At 48.1% G+C, this 26,686-nt stretch overlaps 2 protein-coding genes, 1 long non-coding RNA gene and 1 pseudogene across 15 annotated transcripts in view; 2 read left to right on the top strand and 2 right to left on the bottom strand.

Annotated features, from left to right (window-relative positions):
- Window positions 1–15,254, bottom strand: part of SLX4 (SLX4 structure-specific endonuclease subunit) — a 29,511-nt gene extending 14,257 nt beyond the window's left edge. The window contains exons 1-8 of one of the 2 annotated variants that reach the window (XM_074381663.1): window positions 14,202–15,254; window positions 11,827–12,051; window positions 6,715–6,925; window positions 5,570–5,782; window positions 2,438–2,640; window positions 2,007–2,323; window positions 1,078–1,318; window positions 534–622 (exon numbers count right to left, since the gene is read on the bottom strand). In XM_074381663.1, the coding sequence (XP_074237764.1) occupies window positions 534–622; window positions 1,078–1,318; window positions 2,007–2,323; window positions 2,438–2,640; window positions 5,570–5,782; window positions 6,715–6,925; window positions 11,827–12,051; window positions 14,202–14,610 (1,908 nt within the window). In that variant the 5' untranslated portion in view covers window positions 14,611–15,254. The remainder of the gene's footprint in view (window positions 1–533; window positions 623–1,077; window positions 1,319–2,006; window positions 2,324–2,437; window positions 2,641–5,569; window positions 5,783–6,714; window positions 6,926–11,826; window positions 12,052–14,201) is intronic. The other variant, XM_003928469.4, reaches the window with a different exon arrangement.
- LOC104651487 (uncharacterized) overlaps window positions 1–16,867 on the top strand; it is a 72,916-nt gene extending 56,049 nt beyond the window's left edge. For 8 of the 12 annotated variants that reach the window (XR_012512696.1, XR_012512691.1, XR_012512690.1 and 5 more), the window contains 5 exons: window positions 558–7,046; window positions 7,713–7,810; window positions 7,900–7,997; window positions 15,242–15,357; window positions 16,009–16,867. This is a non-coding gene — a long non-coding RNA (uncharacterized LOC104651487). The remainder of the gene's footprint in view (window positions 1–557; window positions 7,047–7,712; window positions 7,811–7,899; window positions 7,998–15,241; window positions 15,358–16,008) is intronic. The other 4 variants (XR_012512694.1, XR_012512693.1, XR_012512692.1 and 1 more) reach the window with 4 other exon arrangements.
- LOC120367464 (small nucleolar RNA SNORD116) lies at window positions 13,530–13,610 on the bottom strand (annotated as a pseudogene).
- Window positions 16,868–17,509: 642 nt separating the features above from the next.
- The window catches only part of DNASE1 (deoxyribonuclease 1), a 57,796-nt gene continuing 48,619 nt past the window's right edge, over window positions 17,510–26,686 (top strand). The window contains exon 1 of the mRNA XM_074381675.1: window positions 17,510–17,671. The gene's annotated coding sequence lies outside the window, so the exon portion shown is untranslated. The remainder of the gene's footprint in view (window positions 17,672–26,686) is intronic.

Genomic DNA, 26,686 nt, shown 5'->3' with positions numbered 1-26,686 from the left:
AAGCCCCCTGAGTCCAAGCAGCTTGGGGACCTGGCCAAGAGGACAGCCGGGTTCTGTGATGGTGTCGCCAGGCTGGCCCTTGGCTTGAAGTGCTTGGTTGACACTGACATGCAAATGGGAGGAGGTCCACTCTAGGGACAAGCCAGCTCCCACCCCGGGTCCTCCCCACACAGCACCCTGACAGGGAGGCCAGGCCTGAGTGCTCCGCTGTGGTCTGGAGCCCAGCCCAGGACCTGCACAAAGGGGAGGGACAGCAAGCCCTCGGTGAGCTCGCAGCTATGGGGGAACAAGCAGAGCATGCCTGGATGGGGTAGCCGCAGAGAAACTGTGGTCCCACACGCTTGGGACTCCAGATAGAGCAGGCTCTGCTCACAGCTGTCAGGATGTGGCAGCCTTCTGGAAAGCATAGACCTTTTTGAGAGGCCATTGCACTTGCGTTGGGGTCTAGAGGCCAGTGGTGATCTGACCCCACCACACACATGGCAAGTGGGAGTGGCTGGGACCACAGAGCTTGGGGCAGAGCCAGTCCTTACCGAGGCACGGCCGCCCCTGTCCAGCTGCTTGTCCTGCGATGGCACCACAAACCCAGTCAGAGGAAGGCTGCTGGGCACCATGTCCAACCCTGAGCGGAGGATTTGCAGGTTAAAGGAACGTCATGGCCCAGCCACGTCCACCACCAAGACAGTGTTGACCACAGGCTGAGCCGGCCCCTACGATGCCTCGGGAGGCGCTTGCTACCTGAGGACGCCTTCATGCAAAGCAAGCCCGCACGCCCTGTTTCACCACCAGCCCACCAGGGAGGTAAGAGAATGGCAAACGGACACAGTTCACCCAGAGATTCCCTCGCTGTGGCAGACAGCTCTGTCTTTGGTTAAAGTGGAAGGGAAATCATGATGGAGTTGTCTACACCACATTCACCTTTGAGAAAAATGAAAAGTGCCCAGAGGCTGTGTGTTCTCCCAGCAGGTCAGAGCTGCTGTTGCAGTGGTGCAAGAGCCAGGCCATGCCAGCCTCAGCCGCGGGGAGGGGGGTCCTGGGAGGGCAGGGCCAGCCCCAGAGTCCCACCCAGCATCTCACCTGTGGCCCCTTCTGAGCCAGCCAGGCCCCCACTGCCGGGCCATTGGCTGGCGCTGAACCCCTCCCTTGCCAGGTCCATGAGGTCCTGTAGGGCCTGGTGCTCCCTCTGGCTGGCCGAAGGCGATGGCTCCCTGGAGTCACAGCCTGCAGGCGGGGTGCTGTGGAGAGCAGGTGACCTTCGCATGCCCAGCTCTGACTGCTCAGGTGGCACCAGCGGCGGCATGGGCTCCTGCGTGAGGCGCTGAAAGAGGCCGGTAAGCAGAGTAACTATGTGGCCGCATAGTTACTGACACACACTGCAGAAGCCGTCACCTGTGGTATGCACGGATAAACTTAAAACTACAGAGCAGGACACTGGCTGTGGGGACAGAGGGTCCCCGGAGCTCCAGCCACAGCCCAGAGCAGCCCTGCCTGGGATGCTATTCTCCAGCACTCATGTCAGCAGGCTCCTCCTCTTGTCACGGCCAAGGCCAGGCCTGTGGCATCTGAGTCTGCTCGAAGGCTTGTCAGAGGCCAGTGGGGTCCAGGCCTGCCACCCTCCTGAAGTCCTCCAAGTGGCCTCAGGCAGGTATGTACTGACTCCAGGGCCAGCTGTTGCAGGGCTGCCTGGAGCGTGTGTTTGGAATGCAGATTCCCAGGCTCTGTCTCAGGCAGTCTGCCAGCCGCCCCAGGACTCTGCATTGTCAATAACTCCAGGAGCATAGTCCGTGGTGGAAAGCAAGGGTCCTCCCTGATCCTACCAGCAGGGCCATGTAGTTGCTGCACAGAGAAGCGGGCTGCAGCCACCAAGCGCCCCTCTGGCTCCCTCCCGCCTCTGCCTTTCTTTCCTGGACTTGCCATCACCTGGCTGTGGATCCCCAGTGTAGCAGTTCTGGGACTGCTGGCCTCCCCCAAAAGCCTGTGGCATATGCCTGAGGAGAGGGGCTCACCTGGGCTGGCCGCTGGGGCACGAGGGGAGGGACCAAGCTGGCTGTGTAGAAGGCCTCCACGGCCCAGGCCCCGGTCAGTGCGCTGCCCTCCCACAGAAAGCTCTGCTTGCCTTCGGGTGGAGGGAGACGCCATCCTGCCTTTTCCCGCCCTTTCTTTAAAATCCTGCTGGTGGGAAGTGGTGGCGTGCTGGACAATTCCACTTCCTCAGAGAGGAGTAAGGCCACACGGTCCTCTATCTGTCGGCCTGTGGTCTCGGAATCCTGGACTAACAACAGTGGAGGTGAACCGGGGGGTTTCTTCTTGCGACTTTTCTTCTCTAGAGAGAAAAAAAAGCGACACCGTCAACAGTGGAGTCAATCCATTCACCTGGGACCTGCTGGCATTCTCTCCCAGGTGGGTGCTGGTGGGCTCTGTTCTTGGCCACACAAACCTGCTTCCGGTCTTATCCTCTCAGAAAAGGCACTTTGCAGCCTGAGAGCTGGCACAGCTGCACACGGCTCCATCTCTGACCGGGACAGAGCCATGGCCATCAGCAGGTCCTCAGATGGAGTCTCATCTATCTTCCGCCTCTTCCGTGGCTCCTTCTTGCTGGCGGGTCCTCTCCGTTTCAGACCTCCACCATGATCGCTGAAGCTAGAAGACAGCCACAGAGAAAAGTTATTGGGGCTAGAGGCATGAGCACTTCTGAGGCTGGTCACACTGGCCTGGCAAGGGCTGGGCCTGAGAGGAAAGGGATGGATGTGGACCCATCAGGCAGATACATCCCCTGCTTCTACTGCCTCGTGTGAGCTCACTCAATCCAGGCCGAAAGTTCAGCAGGGCCCAGGCACAGGACAGCCTGGGTCTCTTCAGGTGCCGCTGCCCAGCAGGCTCATGGCAGATGTATGGACCCATCTGCAGTACCTGCAACGTCCTCATGTAGCCCAGCCCGTCCAGTGGAGTCAACAATGGACGGCTCTGAGCTGGCTCCCTGGATTCCCACCACCTTCACCCATCAGTACTTCCGATGCTCTTTACACAGTCCTGGCCACACCAGCAGAAAAGGATCCCTTCCTACAAGGGTTCCAGGGCAGTGTCTCTGCCCATGGCCAGAAGGAGGGACTTCCCAGCTTAGGCTGCCAATGGTCGACATTATACCAGACACCCCGGGACTCTGCATTTTCAATAGGCAGCAGCTTGTTTGGTTTGGAGGAAATGAACAGAAGCGTTTCCAGCTGGAGAGAATCCAGGCTGCCTGGGTGACTCCCAACAAGCTGGGCAGGAAGGAGGAGGGCAGAGGCAATGCAGGAACATGGCACACTCCGAACCCACCTTTTCTGCACTGCAGTCATGCCTCTGGCTTTTGCAAAGGCTTATGCTCTCCACTGGGCCAGGGATGGCTCAAGTTCCCCTTCCAAGGAACCTAGATAAGCACAGCCTCCCAGAGGGAAAGGAGCTGCCTGGGCAGCTAGATCCCCCGCCTCTGTGAGGGGAACACAGACTCAGTCCTCTCCTCACTCCCCAGCAGGTAAGGTTTAGGCTGTGGGGAGAATGCGAGGCGCTCTGGCTGGGGCGTGCGTTCTGATGACCATAGGCTTGGCCTTTGGGGTTGGGGGTTTAAAGACCCCGTGAGGGCATCTAGCTCCTGCAGTTTTCTACTCTAACAGCCTTCTACATGGACCCACATACACCTGGTTTCAGTACTTGGAGGTATTCTAAAAGCAGACATGGAGAATTATCTGAGCAGGTGGTTTTGGTGCAGTCCTGCCAAGAAAGCAGCGATGGCGTAGATGACGTCTATTCTAAGGCCTCAAGGCGTGCAACCCTGCCATACTGGTGTGGAGGTACTAAATAGACGGGCTCCCTGCCAAGAGAATCTCCCTCTACCCTCTGCCATCTCAGCCCTGGCCCAGCTCAGCTGCCTATGACCTGTGTGCAAAGCAGTGGGCGGGACAAACAGCCATCGCCTTTGGCCTTCTCTTTGCTCCTGACAGCTGTCCCAAACCTCGAGGAGTCAAAGGCCCAAGTTGCCTCTGTTCCTATGAACCTGGTGTCAGCTCTAGTGTCCTCAGTGGCAGGGCAGTGTGGAGCAGGGCCAGCCCTCTAGCACTTGGGTGGCTGTGGTTTGCATGCTGAGGACTTGTGTCCTGGCTGTGAGCAGGGCCTCTCATTTTAACTTTTAAGCATTAATTCATGCAAGATTTTAAAAAAAGAGGGTCCTACACTTCTGTTTCACCAACTTTGTTGTTGTTTTTGTTTGTTTATTAAGACAGGGTCTGGCTCTGTTTTCCCAGGCTGGAGTCCAGTGGTGCAATCACAGCTCACTGCAACCTCGACCTCACAGGCTCGAGCGATCCTTCTGCCTCAGCCTCCCAAGTAGCTGGGACTACAGGTGAGCAGCACCACAGCCAGCTAATTTCTTGATTTTTTTTTGTAGTGATGGGTCTTGCTATGTTGCCCAGGCTGGTCTTGAATTCCTGGGCTCAAGTGATCCTTCTGCCCTGGCAAAGTATTCATATTACAGGCATAAGCTACCATGCATGGCCAATCACCAACTCTTTGAACTGTGCTGAATAATCTTACATTAACATTGTGCAAACTGGACTACCCCGAGGTGGAAAGCATGCAACAAGCATATAAACCATACACCAATGAAATGGATGCAGTAAAGTGACTACCAAATTCTTAGATGTGTTAGAGCAGCAGTCCCTAACGTTTTTGGTACCAGGAACTGATTTCATGGAAGACAGTTTTTCCATGGGAGAGGAATGGGGGAAGTGGTTTCAGCATGAAAGTGGTCCGCCTCAAATCATCAGGCATTAGATTCGCAAAAGGAGAGCGCACCACTTATCTGACAGGAGGCAGAGCTCAGGCGGTAATGCTTGCCTGCCCACTGCTCACCTCCTGCTGTGTGGCCAGGTTCCTACAGGCCACAGACCGGTACTGGCCCAGGGGTTAGGGGTCCCTGCACTAGAGGGTACCAACTGCAAGATCATAGGATTGGAAACTCAGGAAGGACCTTGAGGGAAATGGTGCAGTGATCATTTCTGCACAGACCTAAATGGGCAAGTCCAGAGCCTTCTAGAACGCAGACTGTCCCCTCCTCACTCCCTTCTAGACTGTGCCCAATTTCCACTCTAAGTGTTTCATTTGTAGAATCAAAAAGGGCTCTATTTTCCTCCAACACCATAAAAAGCTTTTTTTTTTTTTTTTCCCTTTAGACAGGGTCTCACTCTGTCACCTAGGCTGGATTGCAGTGGCACAATCTTGCCTCACTGCAACCTCCACCTTCCAGGTTCACGTGATTCTCCTGCCTCAGCCTCCCAAGTAGCTGGGACTACAGGCACGTGGCAGCACACCCAGCTAATGTTTGTATTTTCAGTAGAGACAGGGTTTCACTATGTTGGCCAGGCTGGTGTCGAACTCCTGACCTCAGGTGATCTGCCTACCTCGGCCTCCCAAAGTGCTGGGATTACAGGCATGAGCCACTGTGCCCGGCCCATGAGAAGCTTTTTTAAATAGAAAAAGCTCTGAGTGCACACAGCATTCCTTGGCTTGGTTTTCTTCCTTTTCGTCAACTCACCTGGACACCGGTGGGCTGCCGCTCCCCTCAGGCTGTGCTGTCTGCAGCCTCACGGCCTGCAGCAGGAGCTGGGGCCCCACCTCCATCTTCATGGCACACTGCTTCAAGTGACTGGTTCTGCTCTTTAAGGTGAGAAACTGTTTCCCACAAATCGGGCACTCAGGGATCTGAGGCACAGAAGGTCTTAGTGCCTTTTCAGCTTCATCCAAGCACCTGAAGGAAGACAGTAAATACAGAAAAACTACCCTTCCTGGGAATGTGGATTGGAGCAAATGTGGGTCCAGGCTGACATGGACATGCTGTGGTCAAAGCAAATTCCCCAAAGCCAGTCCTCTCCATACAGCCTGACCGTCTCCCGACAGTCAGCCCCGAGACACTACATTTAGGTATCTATTAACAAAGTTGGCCAAAGAAAGCAAGGAAAGATGAAATGCAGTTACATAATGACTTAGAAATTCCACTTCTAAGTATAGACCCCAAAGAACTGAAAACAGGTACTCAAATACATGAAACCCATGTTCACAGCAGCTCTAGTCACAATACCCAAAAGGTAGAAACGATCCAAATGTCCAACAATGAATGAAAGAATAAACCACAGTCATATTCCTCATCTAAGACTGGGAAGGAAACACAATCTTATCCATACAATGAGATATTATTCAGCCATGACAAGGAATGAAGCCTGATCCATGCTACAACATGGATGAACCTCAGAAACAACATATGAAGTCAAAGAAGGCAGACACTAAAGGACAATTGTGTGATTTCAGAATTGGCAAATCCATCGAGATGGAAAGTTGATCAGTGGTTGTCAAGGGAGGGAGGGGCAATAGGGAGTGTCTCCTAATGGGTGTGGGGATTCTTTTGGGAGCGATGAAAATAATCCAGAAGTGATTTCGGTGTGCAGCTGTGTTGCACAACTGTGTGAATAGCCCCAAAGCCACTGATTTGTTCAGTTTAAATGGGTAAACTATATGCTCTGTGAATTATATCTCAATAAAGTTGATTTTTAAAAGGGGATAGGTTGACAAAACGGCTGAGGTGCTATCGTCATGGTAAGGTGTAGAGATCCCCACCCGAGCCCTGGGGCACCCAGGGATTCTGGTCACATACACAGGAGTGGCGACGGCCTGAGCTGCCCCCACCTGTTCACATGCTGCTCCCTTCGTGTCACGTTCATGGCTGAGAGGTTCTTTTGACAGATCTGGCAGAAGAACAGTCCCTTTTCCTCCAGGCTATCATCATGTGCCGATGCTCCGACCTGTGCAAACTCCTGCTGCAGGGCCAAGGCCAACACAGCGTCGCTCCCTGGGGCAGGGAACCCAGGCCCATCCCCTGTGGAGAAGCACCGAAGATCTGTGAGGATAAAGTGCAAAAACAAGCTCACCCTCAGACCTCTGCTCTGTCGGCTCTTGCAGACCATGGGGAGCAGGTGAAGCACAAATAAACCAGAACCCAGCTCCACTCTGCAGGCCAGGTGAGTTGGGCACTGTCCAGTGAGACTGTACACTAATCAGCGCTCCTGGAACAGCTGCCTCCGACTTTAACATGCATATGCGTTGCCTGGGAAGCCTGTCGACACTCAGGTTCAAATTCAGGGAGTCCAGGTGCAGCCTGAGACTCTCCGCATTCCTAGCAGCTTCTAGGCTTGGCGACGCCGGCAGAGCAGGACCACTCTTTGAGTAGCAAGGACCTAAACTTCCCACTTCTGCAGAAGTCGGCTACCTCAGGCTTTGAAGGTCCACAAGGCTTATATTCCATCAAAGCTAGATGTTCTTTTCGAAGCTCAACCTTTCCTGCTGACCTTTTATTGCCCATGAAAAAACCAGGGCAGGGTGAGATGCCTTAGGTGGTTAAAAGACAACAGCATCTCTTACTTAGCACCTGACCAAAGAACGGACTGATTCTGGTCTTGAAATGGCTCCCAAGGTGGCCCATCAGATATTGCTGGAGCAGACCCCTGTCACTCACAAGGGATATGCCCTGAATGCCTAATAAATCCCCAAGTTCTTGATGGCTGTGGCCTACCAATGACCGCCAGTGAAGCCAGCAAAATAGCACACCTTCATTTTGGTGTCCTGTTTTGTTTGGTTTTCCTTTCTTTTCTTTCTTTTTTGATATGGAATCTCACTCTAATGTCCAGGCTGGAGTGCACTGACGTGATCTCAGCTCACTACAACCTCTGCCTCCTGGGTCCAAGCGATTCTCCTGCTTCAGCCTCCCAAGTAGCTGGGATTACAGGTACCCGTCACCACACCTGGCTAATTTTTTTTTTTTTTTTTTTTTTTTGGTATTACTGTTTTGAAATGGAGTCTCATTCTGTCACCTAGGCTGGAATATAGTGGTGTGATCTCGGCTCACTGGAACCTTTGCCTCCTGGATTTAAGAGATTCGCCTGCCTCAGACTGCCGAGTAGCTGGGATTAGAGGTATGTGCCACCACACCCAGCTAATTTTTGTATTGTTAGTAGAGAAGGGGTTTTGCCATGTTGGCTAAGTTGGTCTCAAACTCCTAACCTCAGGTGATCTACCCACCTTGGCCTCCCAAAGTGCTGGGATTACAGGCGTGAGCCACTGCATCTACCCTGGTTTGGTTTCTTAACGAAGAATGGTTTATCTCTTTCTGGGCACTTGCTGGGTGTGATGTGAAGATATAGGGAGAACTGAGTCAAATGCTGGGCAGCGGCGGAGCTTACACACCAGCTGGGTGCCTCCTCTGTGCCTCAGCAGGATATCACATCACTGCCTGCTGTGGCACCTGGGGCGGCCTGAGACTCCTCAGTGCTACTGTAGTGAAATCTGCAATGCAATGCCAAGAGCCTGTATATTTATTAGCTGTAGGTCCACCAATAATGGTTTCTTCTTACTTCTTTTCCTTTTGTATATTTTCATCAAAGTTGATAATCCATATTGTTTCGGGGATGAAGAATGGGACCACCTGGTATTATTATGCTTCTTGGGTGCGGCCACAGCAAGCACACAGCAGCTATGGGGCACTGTCACTGCACTGTCTTACCTAGAGCCAGTGAGCCTCTAGATCACTCAGAGAGTAGGGCAACCCAGTGGTTAGAGGAAAGGGTTAAATGATCCCATAAAATGGGAAATCTTGTAATACAATTAGCCTACTCCCTTCTTTTTTTTTTGGAGACAGAGTCTCATTCTGTCACCAGGCACCAGGCTGGAGTGCAGTGGCACGATCTCTGCTCACTGCAACCTCCGCCTCCCAGGTTCAAGCAACGCTGTTGCCTCAGCCTCCTAAGTAGATGGGACTACAGGTACATTGCACCACACCCAGCTAATTTTTGTATTTTTTAGTAGAGATGGGGGTTCACCATGTTGGCCAGGATGGTCTCAATCTCTTGACCTCATGATCCGCCCACCTTGGCCTCCCAAAGTGCTGGCATTACAGGTGTGAGCCCCCATGCCCAGCTGCCTACCCTCTTCAAAAAGTAAATGTCATGGTCCCACGCACGGTGGCTCACACCTGTAATCTCAGCACTTTGGGAGGCTGAGGCAGGCAGATGGCCCGAGCTCAGGAGTACAAGACCAGCCTGGGCAACATGGTGAAACCCCATCTCTACTAACAATTAAAAAAAAATTAGCCAGGTATGGTGGTGGGTGCTTGAAATCTCAACTGCTTAGGAAGCCGAGTGACGAGAATTGTTTGAACCTGGGAGGCAGAGGTTGCAGTGAACCGAGATCATGCCACATGCCACTGGACTCTAGCCTGGGGGACAGAGCAAGGCTCCCTCCAAAAAAAAAAAAAAAAAAGTTGCTGGGTGCGGTGGCTCACGCCTGTAATCCTAACACTTTGGGAGGCTGAGGTGGGTGGATGGATCACCTCAGGTCAGGAGTTCAAGACCAGCCTGGCCATCATGGTGAAACCCCATCTTTTAAAAAATAAATAAATAAATAAATAAATAAATAAAAAAAAATGTCAGTGTCATGAAAAACGAAAGAAAACAGGGGGACTGTTCTAGAATACAGACCAGGCGTCCCCAAACTACAGCCCGCGGGCTGCATGCGGCCCCCTGAGGCCATTTATCCGGCCCCCCGCCACACTTCAGGAAGGGGCACCTCTTTCATTGGTGGTCAGTGAGAGGAGCACAGTATGTGGCAGCCCTCCAACGGTCTGAGGGACAGTGAACTGGCCCCTGTGTAAAAAGTTTGGGGACGCCTGATCCAGACCTTAGGAGACTGCTGAGCTCCAGCAATACGTAGTATGTGAACTTACTGAATACTTGTTCAGAAAAAAAAAAAAAAAAAAAAAAAAAACCTGCTACAAAAAGTAATCTTGAGAGACAACTGGGGACATCTGAATTTGAACGGGATGCCAGGCACTATTATGGAATTAAGTGTGGTAATGATATTGTGTGGTTACGCAGCAGATTCTAGAGGTGAAGGATCCCAATGTCTATAACTTACCTTCAGATAATATGGAAGAAAAATATGTACATTTATAAAGACCCTTAAAAATAGTCAAATATTAACAATTGTTAAATCTAGATTGACATATAGAGGATTAGGGGATTCACTGTAATTTTTTTATTTTTATTTTTTGAGACAGGGTCTCACTCTGTTGCCAAGGCTGAAGTCAAATGGTGCAATCACAGTTTACTGCAGCCTCAACCCCCTGGGCTCAAGCAATCCTCCCACCTCAGCTTCCCAAGTAGCTGGGACTACAGGCATACACTATGATGCCCAGCTAATTTTTAAAATTTTTTTTTTGTAGAGATGGGGTCTCACTATGTTGTCCAGATTGGTTTCAAACTTGTGACCTCAAGCAATCCTGCTTTGGCCTCCCAAAGTGCTAGGATTACAGGCATGAGTCATCATGCCTGGCTTCATTGTAATTAAAAACAAAACAAAACAAAAAAAACCTTGGCTGGGCACGGTGGCTCATGCCTCTAATCTCAGCACTTTGGGAGCCTGAGGCAGGTGGATCACAAGGTCAAAAGACTGAGGCCACCCTGGCCAACATGGTGAAACCCCAGCTCTTCTAAAAATACAAAAATTAGCTGGGTATGGTGGCACACCTGTAGTCCCAGTTATTGGGGAGGCTGAGGCAGGAGAATCACTTGAACCTAGGAGGCGGAGGTTGCAGTGAGCAGAGATCACGCCACTGCACACTCCAGCCTGGCGACAGAGTGAGACTCCGTCTCAAAAAAAAAAAAAAAAAAACAACTTTTCTGAAAGGAAAAGTTTTCTGTGAATACTGAGAGTTTTTTTTTTTTTTGAGATGGAGTTTCGCTCTTGTTCCCCAGGCTGGAGTGCAATGGCGCGATCTCGGCTCACCGCAACCTCCGCCTCCTGGGCTCAGGCAATTCTCCTGCCTCAGCCTCCTGAGTAGCTGGGATTACAGGCATGCGCCACCATGCCCAGCTAGTTTTTTGTATTTTTAGTAGAGACGGGGTTTCACCATGTTGACCAGGATGGTCTCGATCTCTCGACCTCGTGATCCACCCGCCTCGGCCTCCCAAAGTGCTGGGATTACAGGCTTGAGCCACTGCGCCTGGCTTTTTTTTTTTTTTTAAAGGAAAATAAAAGAAAGGGAAAGCTTTCAAAATAAAAAGTCATAGGCCGGGCGCGGTGGCTCACGCCTGTAATCCAAGCACTTTGGAGGCCAAGGCAGGCGGATCACCTGAGGCTGGGAGTTCAAGACCAGCCTGACCAATGTGGTAAAACCCTGTCTTCAAAATAAATAAATAAATAAATAAATAAATAAAAAGTCATAATATTTTTTAAAAAGGAAGAGGACCAGGCGCAATGGCTCACACCTGTTATCCCAGGACTTTGGGAGGCTAAGGTAGGCAGATGGGTTGAGGTCAGGCGTTCGAGACCAGCCTGGCCAACTTGGCAAAACTTTGTCTCTACTAAAAATACAAAAATTGGCTGGGTGTGGTGGTGCATGCCTGTAATCCCGGTGGCTAAGGCAAGAGACTTGCTTGAACCTGGGAGGCGGAGATTGCAGAGAGCCAAGATCATGCCAATGCACTCTAGCCTGAGTGACAGTGTGAGGCTCTGTCTCAAAAAAAAAAAAAGAGGAAGAGGTACCTTGTCAAGGAAACTAGGTAAGAAATGGCCCGAGAGACTCTTCATTCCCTGGCTAGATCCAGTGAAGTGGCAAAGGTAAAACATCAAGCAGAGAACCTACCCACAGAAGAAACCCAACAAATGCTGATTCCTTCCTGGCTCCCTTCCTCAGAGTTACATTAATAACTTATCTCTGTGTGGAAGACAGAAACACATTCATTATACCATTCTCCGCCATCATCTCCTCTTGAGGACTCTTTGGGACATTTTCTTCTGGAGCAGCCTGGAGGAAGCACTCTTTTGAAGTGTGTCTCAAACGCTCAGGGTCTGCTCTCTTGAACTGCTGCATTCGCTGTAGGACCAATTTTGCTGTGCAGGGTTTGGAGGGACTTGGCACTGCTGTTGTCAAACAGGAAGGAGGAGGCTGGGAGTCGCTGTCGGGCACATTCTCTGGCAAGGAGGAAAATATTCACAACCATCTGTTGTAGCTGGAGAAATAAAACACTCTTCCACCAGATACAGGTTAGGTGTAAGTTTCAAGGGTCCTTTATCAGCTAGTTTAGGTTTGACTCACAGATGTGAAGAGGACTGGTTGTTTTTTGGTAACCTCTTTGTTTATGGCAATATAGACATAAATATCAATGACAGGAGGGAGTGGGGTGTGACTGCTAACGAGTACAGGATTTATTTTTAGGATGAAAAAACTGTTCTAAAATTAGGTAGTGGTGGTTGTTGGACAACTCTGTGAATATACTAAAAACCACTGAACCATACCCTTTTAAAGGGTGAATTTTATGGACTGTCAGTTACATCCAAATAAAGCTGTTATTCAAGAAATATTAATAACAAAGGTTTCTGTCCTAGATCAGTTCTTCTTTAACTTGGGATCCACAGATGATCTTCAGTGGGGATCCATGAACCCCCTGAAGTTGTGGGGCAATTTTGCAGGTGTGTGCATGGGTACATTTTTGGGAGAATCATGCATGGATTTCATTAGATTGGAAAAGAGCACAAGAGACCAGTAAAGTAGGTAAGGCAACACTGCTGAAGCCTTTTCAGAGTCTTGCGAGCCGAGACCTACCACCACTCTACTGAGAGGTGATTCTGACCACATTAGAAAAAAAAATGTTATTGAATATCAGGAAGTAAAGGCAAGAAAATCTAGAAAAAAAATTCAGGCGCTCAGAGAGCCCATTGCATATTATATAGGAAAGGCTGGTCTTCACTTCTGCATGAAGAATGTGTGCTAAGCATATAGCTCAGTATACCAAGGGCAGCAGGGCAGGAAAACTGCTTTAAACAAAAAAAATTGGCCAGGCATGGTGGTGAGTGCCTGTGGTCCCAGCTACTTGGGAGGCCGAGGCAGGGAGGATTGCTTGAACCTGGGAAGTCAAGGCCACACTGAGTTATGATAGCACCACTGCATTCCAGCCTGGGTGACAGACCCAGACCCTGTCTTTAAAAACTAAGTAAGTAAATAAATCAATAACAACAACAGAGGAAAAGATTAAAAGATCTTCAGAGAGAGAAAGAAAGAACCTGAAGATTCTCCTGGGACTTGAGCCCACACAGCACCCTCATGTAGCCTATCCAAATTAGCTGGCCCAGTCCAACTTACCCATTTTGGAATAAATTCAAAAACAAGAGAAGCAGCATTATTGTGTTGTTTGTGTAACTCATGTCAACTACATAACAGAATTTCATAGACAATTCTGAAAGTGCAGAGGACTCCAAACATAATCATGTGAAAAATTCACACAGGGGCTATGTTTTTCATGACTGTTGTTTAAACCAGGAATCAGATGGGTGCAGTGGCTCATGCCGGTAATCCCAGCACTTTGGGAGGCTGAGGCTCGAAGACTGCCTGAGCCCAGGAGTTCAAGACCAGCCTAGGCAACACAGTGAGACCTCCAGCTCTAAATTTTTTTTTTTTTTTTTGAGAACGACAGCGTGAGTTTTCATTCATTTTGTTCAGCTTTTCCAAGGAATGTTTTTTTGGAGGGCTCATCTCGATCTAAATTTTTTTTAAGCTTAAAAAAAAAAACATTGGGCCGGGCACGGTGGCTCAAGCCTGTAATCCCAGCACTTTGGGAGGCCGAGGCGGGTGGATCACAAGGTCGAGAGATCGATACCATCCTGGTCAACATGGTGAAACCCCGTCTCTACTAAAAATACAAAAAATTAGCTGGGCATGGTGGAGCGTGCCTGTAATCCCAGCTACTCAGGAGGCTGAGGCAGGAGAATTGCTTGAACCCAGGAGGCGGAGGTTGCGGTGAGCCGAGATCGCGCCATTGCACTCCAGCCTGGGTAACAAGAGCGAAACTCTGTCTCAAAAAAAAAAAAAAAAAAAAAAAACATTAAAAAGTAAACCAGGAGTTAGCAAACTATGGTCATGTGGCTGGTTGCCTATTTTTATAAATAAAGTTTTATTGGCATATGGCCTTGCCTGTTTATTTACATACTGTCCACACCTGCTTTCTCACTACTACAGCAGAGTTGAGTAGCTGTGACAGTCTGTATGGCCTACAAAAACAAAATATTTACTATCTGGCCCTTTCCAGAAAGTTTTCCAGCCCCTGATTTAAAAGAGTACAAATTACCTCGGGTTTCTTCTCTGGAAAGGTCTGGCAGTGATCCCTGCCAGTTACCCGTCTGGGTGTTTTGTGCTGTTTCCCAGAGCACAGGCTGATCTGGAGCAGAGGCAAGCACACCTCCCTCCCCGTTCTCAGCGAGGGCCGGTTCACTTGCTTGGCATTTGGTTACCACTTGCTTTTTAGCCCTAGAGGCCTGGCTGCCAGATGGAGGTTTCTTCTCTGCAGGGCGCTGAAGGGGTTTGCTCTTGGTAGCAGTTTGTTTGGTCCTTTTCAATTTGCTTCTTATCTGAGTGCCATTTGAGGCGGCCTTTTGTGCCTTCCTTTCTCCCGGCACTTCCTTGGTTCCACGTTTTTTCACCCTTTGGAAAAAGCTAGCGCAGAGTTCTTTGAAATCCTCATCAGACTCATCCATCATCTGACCAGTTTTAAGGCTTTCAGGCTGGTCTTCAGAGGAGTGAGGGTCAATCCAGGGACATGTAGACAGATGAGAAAGTGAACCTAAGCCCAGCTCAGCCTCATTCGCACTCACAGTTTCATTAGAGTTCCTCTCTACTTCTCAATTAGATACTTGGAGAGTCTGCACAATTGAACAAAAAGTACTGTTTTCCTCTCTATAATGCTTGAAGTATCTTCGTTCAAATTGGGGCTGTGGTTAAACATGTTTAAAGCTTCTCTCTGTTAAAGTCCACAATTGGGCTGGGCATAGTGGTTCACGCTTGTAATCTCAGCATTTTTGGAGACCGAGGAGGGTATCACCTGAGGTCAGGAGTTGGTGACCAACCTGGCCAACATGGTGAAAGCTCATCCCAACTAAAAATAGAAAAAAAAAAAATACAAAAAATTGTCTAGACTTGGTGGCAGATACCCGTAATCCCAACCTTGGGAGGCTGAGGCAGGAGAATTGCTTGAATCTGGGAGGCAGAGGTTGCAGTGAGCCAAGAGCGTGCCACTGCACTGCAACCTGGACAACAAGAGCGAAACTGTGTCTCAAAAAATAAATAAATAAGTAAAGTTCACAATTCAAAGAATGTTTTGTTGTCCAATAGATGCCTCTGAGATAGAATACATAAGAACTTGGTCCTCAGATAATTCTCCAAGATCCCAATGATGATGAAGCGTTTGTGGTTCACTTAATTTCACATCTGTGGAAAACGAAAAGCATGTAAGTGTAATTAGATGTTGTCATTTTATGCTATTTCTTCCAGGGAGGGACAAAGCATGTGGGGTGAGGGAACACTCTTCAGATAACAATATTGTCAAATATGCAGTCCAGCCTGGTTAACATAATCTAACCATCCTATCAGACATCAGAACAGAAGGATCTAGATGCCTGTCAAAGCTTGCTCTTCCACAGGTATTAAAACATGTGCATCTTGGGAGAGTGTTTTCTTAACCGAAATTTGAGGAGCAAACCCCATGAAAGGCAGTCACCGTAGAAACAGGATGATCCCCAAGTCTAGGAAAACTATCTCTAACACTGATCTAAGACCCCTGGCTATTAAAGAGGCTCTTTCTGCAAATACTGCAATGGAAGAGACAGAAAGAGAAACTATATTCCCATAAACACTCAGGAGAGAAAAGGTCACTTTTCTCTATCTTCTTAACCCAGTGAGGGTCTCCAGACTTGGAGGACTGGAATGTTCCCTGTATGCAAAGGTTGGGCCTTTTGGGCATGGTTATTTACTTTGGCGCACAGCTTAGTGGGGTTCAAAAATCAAAACTGAATGACCCAATGGCAGAAAGTTATTCCTTTCAAATACAATAATGCAGTCTCCACTGTCCAAGGAATCTGATTAATCATTTTGTTTTCCAGAGCTGAAAATACCTGGAATCTACGTTGTATGGCTGGCTCATTCTTCTGTGTCTTCCCCTTAGGGAAGTATACTGTGGACCCTCTCCGTCTCCATTAATCCCTATCATGGCCCACTGTTTTCACAGTCAGAGATTATAATCATATGAAATAGATAATATTTGTTGAATGCTTACTGTGTGCTAAGCACTGTTCCAATTGCTTTTCAAGTCAAACTTACTTAATTCTTACAAGAAGCCTATACGGTGGAATGTCCTGTCATCTTTCTTTACAGCAAGGAAACAGGCACAAACAGAAAGAGGAAATGGCTCAAAGCCAGTTCGGGAACAGCTTTCAAAGTGGCAGGGCTGAGATCAAACCCAGGTAGTGTGGTTCCAAACTATCTGCTCTTATATTTTTATTCATCGGCTTATTATCTGTTTCGCATTAAGCTCAACACTTCCGGAGGGTAGAGATCGATCTATTTTACTTTGTATCCTCTTTGGCGGATCCGGTGCCTAACTTGAAAATAAGTGCTCGACAACTACTTGTTGAATTCATAAACTGCAAATGGTTCGGTAAAATGAGAGTGGAGAGAAAGGTGTAGGGGAGAGGCAAGGATCCGCCCACACGGGCCTGGAAGGTCAGGCTAGGCGAAGTGAATTTTATTCTGTTGGATGTGGGGAGCAGCTGGAACAAATTCCACCCTCCACAACTGGGTTGAACTCCGCATCTCCGTTGATATGAACCTTACAACAGTCTATGTCCTCCTATAGGTGCCCGATCAATATTTACTGAATGACATAAAGGATCCTGCAAGCCTGCAGGTTTCCAGAGGGAAGGGGACTTGCTCCTCCCCGCTTCGTACCTACCGTGGCGCCGGCTCACAGCCGGAGCCGGGTGAATGAATGGATCAGTGCAGGGCGGACCCTCCCGCTTCCCCCAACCCGGCGACCTAGGGAAAGAGGCTGAGAGATCTGCCTGGGCAAAGGGCTGCCAAGGACTGTGACGGCTCTAAAGCCAGACGGAGAACCCCGATCCCCGGACAGGCTCGGGCCGAGACCGCCGTGGGGATCCGGATCAGCCACCCTCCTCCCTCCAAGCGGGCCCGGGTCTCTCTCCACCCGAGCGCAGCTCCTCTCTCTCCGTCGGGGCTACGAGCCTGCCGAGGCCACGGAGCCAGCGAGGGAGACGGGCGAGAAAGGCTCTTCTCCCTCAGGAGAGCTACAGCGGCCCGAGATGACAGGACCTCCGCCTCCCGGGTGCAGACTCCCAGCCCCACAGCCCGGCTCCTCCTACCTCCGGCGCCGCCGCGGCATCTTCTTAACGGAGACTCACGCTGCTGCGCATGCGCTGCCCGCGCCCCCGCGGAGAATTGTCTGTGCGCAGGCGGAGGGCGGGCGCGCGCCGTGGTACGGCAGCCTCGCTTCCCGTCTTCCTCTGCGGCCCCGGGCGCGAGTGCGCGCCGGCCGGCGCTTCCGGTCGGCAGGAGGCGGGGCAAGGCGGAAGTGGCGTTTGCCCCATGTGGACTCTATTAAATTGTTGAGAAACAGTCAGGGCGAGTTTAGTGCACTGTGGCGGCTTTGAGATAAAGTCTGGTTCTTCTCCAGCTCGCTCAGGAAATGTTCGCAGATATAATGGCAGCCGTCTCTAGGCACACCTGTCTGTGGAGCGGAGAGTGAACAGGGTGAGGAGGACGTGGGGAGAGGCATCAAATCCGGCTTAGGGACCCGGGGAGCTTGCTGTCAGGTGGGGATGGCGTGAGAGTTGAGTCCTGGAGGTCGGGGGGCGTTAGCTACGTGGAGAGGGGATTATACCGCGCGTGCCGCGGCCTGGAGGACTGCCCGAGCTCTTAGGCGCGGCTGGAGCAAAGCTGGCCAGGGCCTGAGGGAAAGGGCAGGGGTTCGCCACTGGCTGGCATTTGAGGGGCTTCATGTTAAGGCTTTGAGCTTCAACTTCAGCGTCGGTTGTTTGTTTTTTGAAATGGAGTTTTGCTGTTATCGCCGAGGCTGGAGTGCGGTGGCACGATCTCAGCCCACTCCAACCTCCGCCTCCCGCGTTGGAGAGATTCTCGTGCCTCAATTTTCCAAGTAGCTGGGATTACAGGCGCGCGCCACGCCAGGCTAATTTTTGTATTTTTAGTAGAAATGGATTTTCACCGTGTTGCCCAGGCTGGTCTCGAACCCCTAACCTCAGAGAATCCACCGGTTCGGCCTCCCAAAGTTTTGGGATCACAGGCGTGAGCCACTGCTACCTGCTTTTTTTTTTTTTTTTTTTTTTAAATAGAGATGGGAGCGGGGGTGGGGGTGAGGGGGGAGTTTCACCATGTTGCCCAGGCTGGTCTCGAACCCTGGCCTCAAGCAATCCTCCCGCTTTGGCCTCTCAAAGCTCTGGGATTACAGGTGTGCGCCACCACGCCGGGCGTAAGATTTTTTTCTTTAAAGGGCTAATTACAATGAAAATGGATGAATCCAGGACACCTGTTAGGAGGCTCGTGTTGTGTAATCTAGATGAAAATGGGAGTGGCCTGAATTAGGAAGCGGAAGGAAAAGAATGGAGGAATATTCAGCATTGTCATGAGCTAATTGTTAACGATTTGCCGGTTTCTGGCCTTAGCATCTGAGTAGTGTGCTTCTAGTTACCGAAATAATGAACACAGGAGAAGTGTAAAGGAGTCAGTTTGCAAGGAAAAAAATATGATTTTAAAAAGATTTACTATCATAAAATTCACACCTGCAAGTGTACGTTCATTGGTTTTCAGTGGATTTGCAGCCATCATCGCTAATTCCAGAACGTTTTAAAACTCCGAATCGAAACAGCCATGCCTATTAGTAATCACTCCCCGAATCCCCCGACCCCATCCCCTGGCAATCACTAATCTACTCTCTGTCTCTATGGTTTCGCCTATTCAGTACATTTTATGTGAATGGAATCGTGATGCTTGGCCGTTTCTCCTGGACTTTTATTAACCATGTTTTCAAGGTTCATCCTTGTAGCATGAATCAGTACTTTATTGCTTTTTATGGCTGCATAATAATCACGTGTATGGATAGACCGTGTTTATTTATCCATTTATCAGGCAATAAGGATATGGATGTTTTTGCTTTTTGAGTGTTGTAAATAATGCTTCTATAAACATTGGTGTTCGTAGCACAAGTTTCTGTGTTCTAGAAGTGGAATTACTGGGTAAGACTACATTCAGTTCTGTATGTTGAGTTTCAAAACCTTCGAAGAGGTTTTCCTGGATGAAGGATTCAGGAGCTGTTTACTTGCTCTCTGGCTTGGAAATCTAAGTTAGTTTGTAATATGGTTTCCAATTGGATAAAGTAGAACAAGAATGATAGGCAGCCCAGAGGTATGGGTAGGGCAGGGTGTCTTGGGGTTTTACTTTATAGAGGAGACTAAGTGACAACATGAAGAAGCCAGTGCTGTTGAAATAATTCCTGTTTATTTTATCCGTTATTATTTTTTTTTTGAGACGGCATTTTGCTCTTGTTGCCCAGGCTGGAGTGCAGTGGTACCATCTCTGCTCACTGCAGCCTCCGCCTCCCGGGTTCAAGCAGTTCTCCTGCCTCACCCTCCCAAGTAGCTGGGATTACAGGCACCTGCCACTGTGCTTGGCTAATTTTTTGTATTTTTAATAGAGATGGGGTTTCACCTTGCTGGCCAGGCTGGTCTGGAACTCCTGACCTCAGGCGATCCGCCTACCTTGTCCTCCCAAAGTGCTGGGATTACAGGCATGAGCCACCGCATCTGGCTTGAAATAATTTCCTTCTTACATTTCTCAAGAAAAGCGGACATGTCAGCACGTGCAGAGCCGCAAAGGAGGCATCAGCTTTTGGTTAGGAGGAAAAAATAGGAACAAGTAGAAAGTCTAGGCCAGATCATTTATGGGGTCTACTCAGGAATAGCAAGTCAGGGCAGAGTAAACATTTTTAGGATTGGATAATTTAAATCCATCAGGCAGAAAAAAATTTTAAACAGCTAATAAACATGGACATGGCTGGGATGATATGAAGGATAGTTATGATGGTAGAGATTACTTTTTTCCAGTCAGATTGAAAATGAAGTGCCTGATTCCTATTTAGGATTTAAATTTCTTAGAGGCCCAACCCCAAATCTGCCTATATTATTTATTTACATAAAATGAATTAGTTGAGGCGTGGTTTAGAGAAGAGAGTTTTCTTTTTTCTTTTCTTTTTTTTTTGAGACGGAGTTTCGCTCTTGTTACCCCATTGCGGAGAGTGCAATGGCGCAATCTCAGCTCACTGCAACCTCCGCCTCCTGGGTTCAGGCAATTCTCCTGCCTCAGCCTCCTGAGTAGCTAGAATTACAGGCACGCGCCACCATGCCCAGCTAATTTTTTGTATTTTTAGTAGAGACGGGTTTCACCGAGAGTTTTCTTAAACCTAATATTCTCAACTGAATCACCTGTGGGATTTTTTTTTTTATTTGGAAAGGCTGGGACGTTACTCTTAGGCCTATTGGATAAATCTTTCAACCTGTGTCTTTTGAAAGTTTCACAGATGATTCTGATGGTCTCAAGATTGCAAAGCACTGCATTCAACCAATGCCAACTGAACAAACACTGTAGGCTACGTGTAAGAGAGATGCCAAGAGCTGGGTCAGGATGTTGTGTGGGTTTTCGAATTACATATAATTCCTCACTTCAAGGAACAAAGCCTTCCATAACGGGGAGCTGCTTCTTTGGGGCCACAGGTGAACAATGGGAACCACCTTGTCCTGGATCCTATTGTGACTTAACCTCCAGCAGAAGCCCTGGGGTTCATGCTCTGACACTATAATTAGTCAGAAGTCACCCATTGTGACTAAGTTGAAGGGCAGTGTTCAGAAGTACTAGATGGATGTGATTTCAGTAGGAACAGTACTGTAAGTTCCCTGTCAGTATTTCAGGCGGAAACCCACTGCACTGTGAAAACAACCGGGGGGTGAAGATTTCAGATATTAAAAGGTGCAAATGGTCCTTGTGTTTGGTAAACGTTACTGGGTTTATCTGAAAGAGCAAATGGATGCAGAAGTACAGGAAAAAATTGTGTTATTCCAAATAGACACACTCTTTTCCCAGTTCATAGCAGTTGGTCATTTTTGGGTCCTGGGGAAAAAGGCAAAAGTTGAAGATGCTATGATCATCACTTCCTTACCCTCCTGGAATAATTCCTTTTTGAAAGCTGCTGGCGTCTTCTACCAAATTAATGTTTTAAACAGTTCTGAGGATGAATTGAAAGGCCCTTATCCCAGGTCTGTGCTTTGATTATAAATCATAAAGCCATAACCTGTCCACCGCCTCCTCATTTATCTTGACCGGGGTTGGAGAGAGGGCAGACTGAACAAGGAAATAATTGTCTTCTCAGTGCTTTGGTCATGTTAACTTTCATGTACTCTTGTATATTCACATTTTCTAGACCACTGAAATTGGTAAAATCAAGAGAGGAAATAACTGTTTTTGTATATCTAAGTATACGAAAGTTACTCTAGTTACACTGTGTTTCTCAGTGTCCTGCCTACCACTGCTCCCTTTGTGTGATTTAGTTCTGTGTGTTCTGCTAGACAAATTTAAGGGAAATTTAAGACAGCAATACTCCCCGCAAAGTATCCACGAGCATAATCCCTATCAAAGTTCCAACAACCTTTTCATTTGTTTGCAGAAGTGGAAACACTGATGTTAAAATTCATACGGAATTGGCTGGGCCTGGTGGCTCACGCCTGTATCCCCAGCATTTTGGGAGGCCAAGACGGGCAGATGACTTGAGGTCAGGAGTTGCAGACCAGCCTGGCCAACGTGGTAAAAACCCCATCTCTACTAAAAATATAAAAATGAGCTGGGCATTGTGGCAGGTGCCTGTAATCCCAGCTACTTGGAAGGCTGAGGGATGAGAATCCCTTGAACCTAGGAGGTGGAAGTTGCAGTGATCTCTGCACTCCAGCCTGGGTGATAGAGTGAGACTCTGTCTCAAATAAATAAATGCATATGGAATTGCAAGGGGCTCCTAATACCCAAAACTTAAGTAGCCTCCTAGTTTTTTCTTTTTCAAGAACACACTTCCTGATATTAAAACTTACTACAATCTATAGTAATCAAGACTGTGTAGTACTGCACTAGCATAAGGATAGACATACGGGTCGGTGGGATAGAACTGAGAGTCTAGAAATAAACCCCTACGTTTATGAGCAATTGGTTTTTGTCAAGGATGCCAAGACTAGTCAATGGTGAAAGAATAGTCTCTTCCACAAAAGGTGCTGGGATAACAGGATATCACATGCAAAAAAAATGAAGTTAGACCCTCACCTCATACCATGTACAAAATTTTTTTTTTTTTTTTTTGAGACGGAGTTTCACTCTTGTTACCCAGGCTGGAGTGCAATGGCGCGATCTCGGCTCACTGCAACCTCCGCCTCCTGGGTTCAGGCAATTTTTCAGCCTCAACCTCCTGAGTAGCTGGGATTACAGGCACGCTCCACCATGCCCAGCTAATGTTTTGTATTTTTAGTAGAGACGGGGTTTCACCATGTTGACCAGGATTGTCTCGATCTCTTGACCTCGTGATCCACCCGCCTTGGCCTCCCAAAGTGCTGGGATTACAGGCTTGAGCCACTGCGCTGGGCCGATGTGCAAATATTAACTTGGAATGGATCAAAGACCCAAACGTAAAATTGAAAGCTATAAAACTCTTAGAAGAATACAAGCGTAGGCCGGGCACGGTGGCTGATGCCTATAATCCCAGTGCTTTGGGAGGCCAAAGTGGGTGGATCAGCTGATGTCAGGAGTTCCGCCAACATGGAGAAACCCCATGTCTACTAAAAATACAAAATTAGCTGGGCATGGTGGTGTGTGCCTGTAATCCCAGCTACTTGGGAGGCTGAGGCAGGAGAATTGCTTGAACCTGGGAGGCAGAGGTTGCAGTGAGCCGAGATCACACCATTGCACTTCACCCTGGGCAGTAAGAGTGAAACTCCATCTCACAAAAACAAAGAAGACAGGGTAAATCTTTATGACCTTGGAGTTGGCAGTGGATTCTAGATATGACACTAAAGGCACAAACAAAAAATAATTCAACTTCATCAAAATTAAAAACTTGGGTTTAAAAGTACACTATCAAGAAAATGAGAAGACAATCCACAGAATGGGAGATATTTGTTAATCACATACCTCATAAGAGTCTATGCTGCTGAATATTTATGTCTCCCCTCACCCAATTCTTATGTGAGAATAAGTGTAAGGCAATGGGATTAGTGCTCTTATAAAAGAGGCTCATGTGGCCACGCATGGTAGTTCATGCCTGTAATCCCAGCACTTTGGAAGGTGGAGGTGGGAGGATTGTTTGGGTCCAGGAGTTCAAGACCAGCCTGGGCAACAAGGTGAGAATTCATCTCTACAAAAAATTAAAAGAAAAAGAGGCCCAAGAGAGTCCCCCTGCCCTTTCTGCCAGCTGAGGTTTTCACCAGACAGAGTCTGCCAACACCTTGATCTTGGACTTCCCAGCCTCCAGAACAGTGAGAATTTCTGTTGTTTATTGGCCACCCAGTCTGGTATTTTGTAAGAGCCGCCCAAATGGACTAAGACAGTGTAGTAGCCATAATATATAAATAACTTTTACAACTCAATGAAAAAGATACCTCAGAAAAAGGGCATGGTAGAACTTGTCCTGTGGAGAAGCCAAGACCAAAAAAAAAAAAAAAAAAAAAAGGACCAGGCGGGCATGGTGGCTCACGCCTATAATCCAAGCAGTTTGGAGGCCAAGGCAGGTGGATCACCTGAGATCGGGAGTTCAAGCCTGACCAACATGGTGAAACCCTGTCTTTAAAAAAGAAAAAAAAAAGGACATGGGGCTTGAATAAACGTTCCAAAGAATAGCAGATGCCAACAAGCACGTGAAAAGATGATCAGCATCGTTAATTGTTAGAAGTGCACATTGAAACAACGGTGAGATGCCATTTCATGGCCGGTAGGACTGCCATTTCTTAAAAAATAGTATTGGTGAGGATGTAGAGAAGTTAGAACCCTTATATGTTGATGGAGGGAATGGAAAATGGTGCAGCTGCTGTGGGAAACAGTTTGAGGTTCTTCAACAAGTTAAAGAAAAAATGATGTGATGCAGCAATTCCGCTTCTAAGGATATGTCCAAAAGAATTGAAAAAGTATCTAAGGGCCAAGCACAGTGGCTCATGCCTGTAATCCCAGTGCTTTGGAAGGCTAAGGCAGGTAGATCACCTGTGGTCAGGGGTTCGTGACCAGCCTGGGCAACATGGTGAAACCCCATCTCTACTAAAAATACAAAAATTAGCTGGGCTTAGTGGTGGGTCCCTATGATCCCAGCTACTCAGGAGGCTGAAGCAGAAGAATCCCTTGAACCAGGGAGGCGGAGGTTGTGGTGAGCCAAGATCATGCCATTACATTCCAGCCTGGGTGACAAGAGCAAAACTCCGTCTTAAAAAACAAGCATTTCAACAAAAACTTACACCTCATATTCAGTCTGAAGGCCCTTCAGTGTATGAATGAACAAAATGTAAGACCGGGCGCGGTGGCTGAAGCCTGTAATCCCAGCACTTTGGGAGGCCGAGGCGGGTGGATCATGAGGTCAAGAGATCGAGACCATCCTGGTCAATATGGTGAAACCCCGTCTCTACTAAAAAATACAAAAAAGTAGCTGGGCATGGTGGCACATGCCTGTAATCCGAGCTACTCAGGAGGCTGAGGCAGGAGAATTGCCTGAACCCAGGAGGCAGAGGTTGCAGTGAGCCGAGATCGCGCCATTGCACTCCAGCCTGGGTAGCAAGAGCGAAACTCCGTCTCAAAAAAAAAAAAAAGAAAAAAAAAACAATGTAGTATAGAATGGAATACATGTTACAATACACATTTGCTTATTTCTTTTTTGTCATGTCTTTAGAGGCAAGGTCTCATTCCTGTTGCCCAGGCTGGAGAACAGTGGCGTAATTGTGGCTCACAGCAGCCTCAAACTCATGGGCTTAAGTGATCTTCCCAACTTCCCTCTCTTCCTGACTCAGCCTACCTGTAGCTAGGACAAGAAGGGCTCCTGGGTAATTTTTCTTTTTTTTTTTTTTTTGTGACAGAGTTACACTCTTTCTGCCAGACTGGAGTGCAGTAGGGCAATCTCAGCTCACTGCAGCCTCCACATCCCAGGCTCAAGTGATCCTCCTACCTCAGTCTCCCTAGGAGCTGGGACTACAAGCATGTAACACCACACTTGGCTAATTTTTTGTATTTCTAGTGAAGACAAGTTTTGCCATGTTGGCCCAGGCTGATCTCAAACCCTTGGGCTCAAGTGATCCACCTGCCTGGGCCTCCTAAAATGCTGGGATTACAGGCATGAGCCACAATGTCTGGCCTGTGGGTAATTAAATTTTTTTTTTTTTTTTTTTTTTTTTTTTTTTGTGGAAACAGGTCTTGCTGTGTTGCCCAGGCTGGTCTCAAATTCTTGGGCTCAAGTGGTCCTCCTGCCTTTGCCTCCCAAAGTACCGGGATTATATGTGTGAGCCACCACACCTGGCCCTCAGTATTTCACTGAGTCAGCAGATTAGTTATCACAATAAGGAAAATCGACATGTATGGTTTTGCTGTTTTTTTGGAGACAGAACTTGCTCTGGCTCTCTGCAACCTCTGTCTCCTGGGATCCAGCAATTCAAAAAAAAAAGTACTGGAATTACAGGCATGAGCCACCTCTGCCGGCCTGTGTATGGTATTTCTTTCAAAAAGTTTACATGTCATACTTATCACATTACATTCATTGAATCACATTATTTATCACATCATTTAGTCACATGTGACTGGGTGACAATCATTTCAGAGATCAAAAGGCTTCATGTGGTTAGTAAAGAAACCTTTTGTTTCTGTATTTGAAGATGAGGTTCTCACTGTCACCCAGGCGAGAATGCAGTGGCCTGATCATCAGTTACAGCTCACTGTAACTTCGAGACTGCAGTGAGCTGTGATCATGCCCCTCTGCTCTATCCTGAGCAACAGAGTAAGACCCTGTCTCCAAAAAAAAAAAAAAAAAAAGGAATTATCCTATGCACATTGCATCGTGAGCATTTCTCTAAGTCAATAGATAGAAAGCTATATTCCATATCAAACATTCTCCTGTTGTTAAAGATATATTTATACTTTTTATCATAAAGTATGCAATAAATGTCTTTGTACCTATAGCCTATGTGTGTGTGGTTTTATTTCCGTTGGAAGGAGTCCTAAATACAGGATTCCTGGGCTAAAGGGTATGTGTATTTTGTTTAGTTTGCCTAGTTTTTTAGAAAAAATGTGTTTATTTTGAGATGGAGTCTTACTCTCGCCCAGGCTGGAATGCGGTGGTACCATCTTGGCTCACTGCAACCTACGCCCGTGCCCAGGTTCAAGCCATTTTCCTGCCTAAGCCTCACAAATAGCTGGATCGCAGGCACCTGCCACCTCAACTGGTTAATTTTTGTATTTTTAGTAGAGACGGGGTTTCACCATCTTGGCCAGGCTGGTCTTGAACTCCTGACCTTGTGATCCACCAGCCTCGACCTCCCAAAATGTTGGGATTACAGGTGTGAGCCACTGTACCCAGCTTATTTTTTATTTTTAGAGACCGGGTTTTGCTGTCATCCAGGCTGGAATGCAGTGGCATGAACATAGACTAGAATTCTTGAGCTCAGACAATCCTGCCTCAGTCTCCCAAGTAGCCAAGAG

The sequence above is a fragment of the Saimiri boliviensis genome, chromosome 12, assembly GCF_048565385.1.
Source record: "Saimiri boliviensis isolate mSaiBol1 chromosome 12, mSaiBol1.pri, whole genome shotgun sequence".
Classification (NCBI taxonomy): Eukaryota; Metazoa; Chordata; class Mammalia; order Primates; family Cebidae; genus Saimiri; species Saimiri boliviensis.
This window is presented reverse-complemented; position numbering and strand designations above follow the sequence as displayed.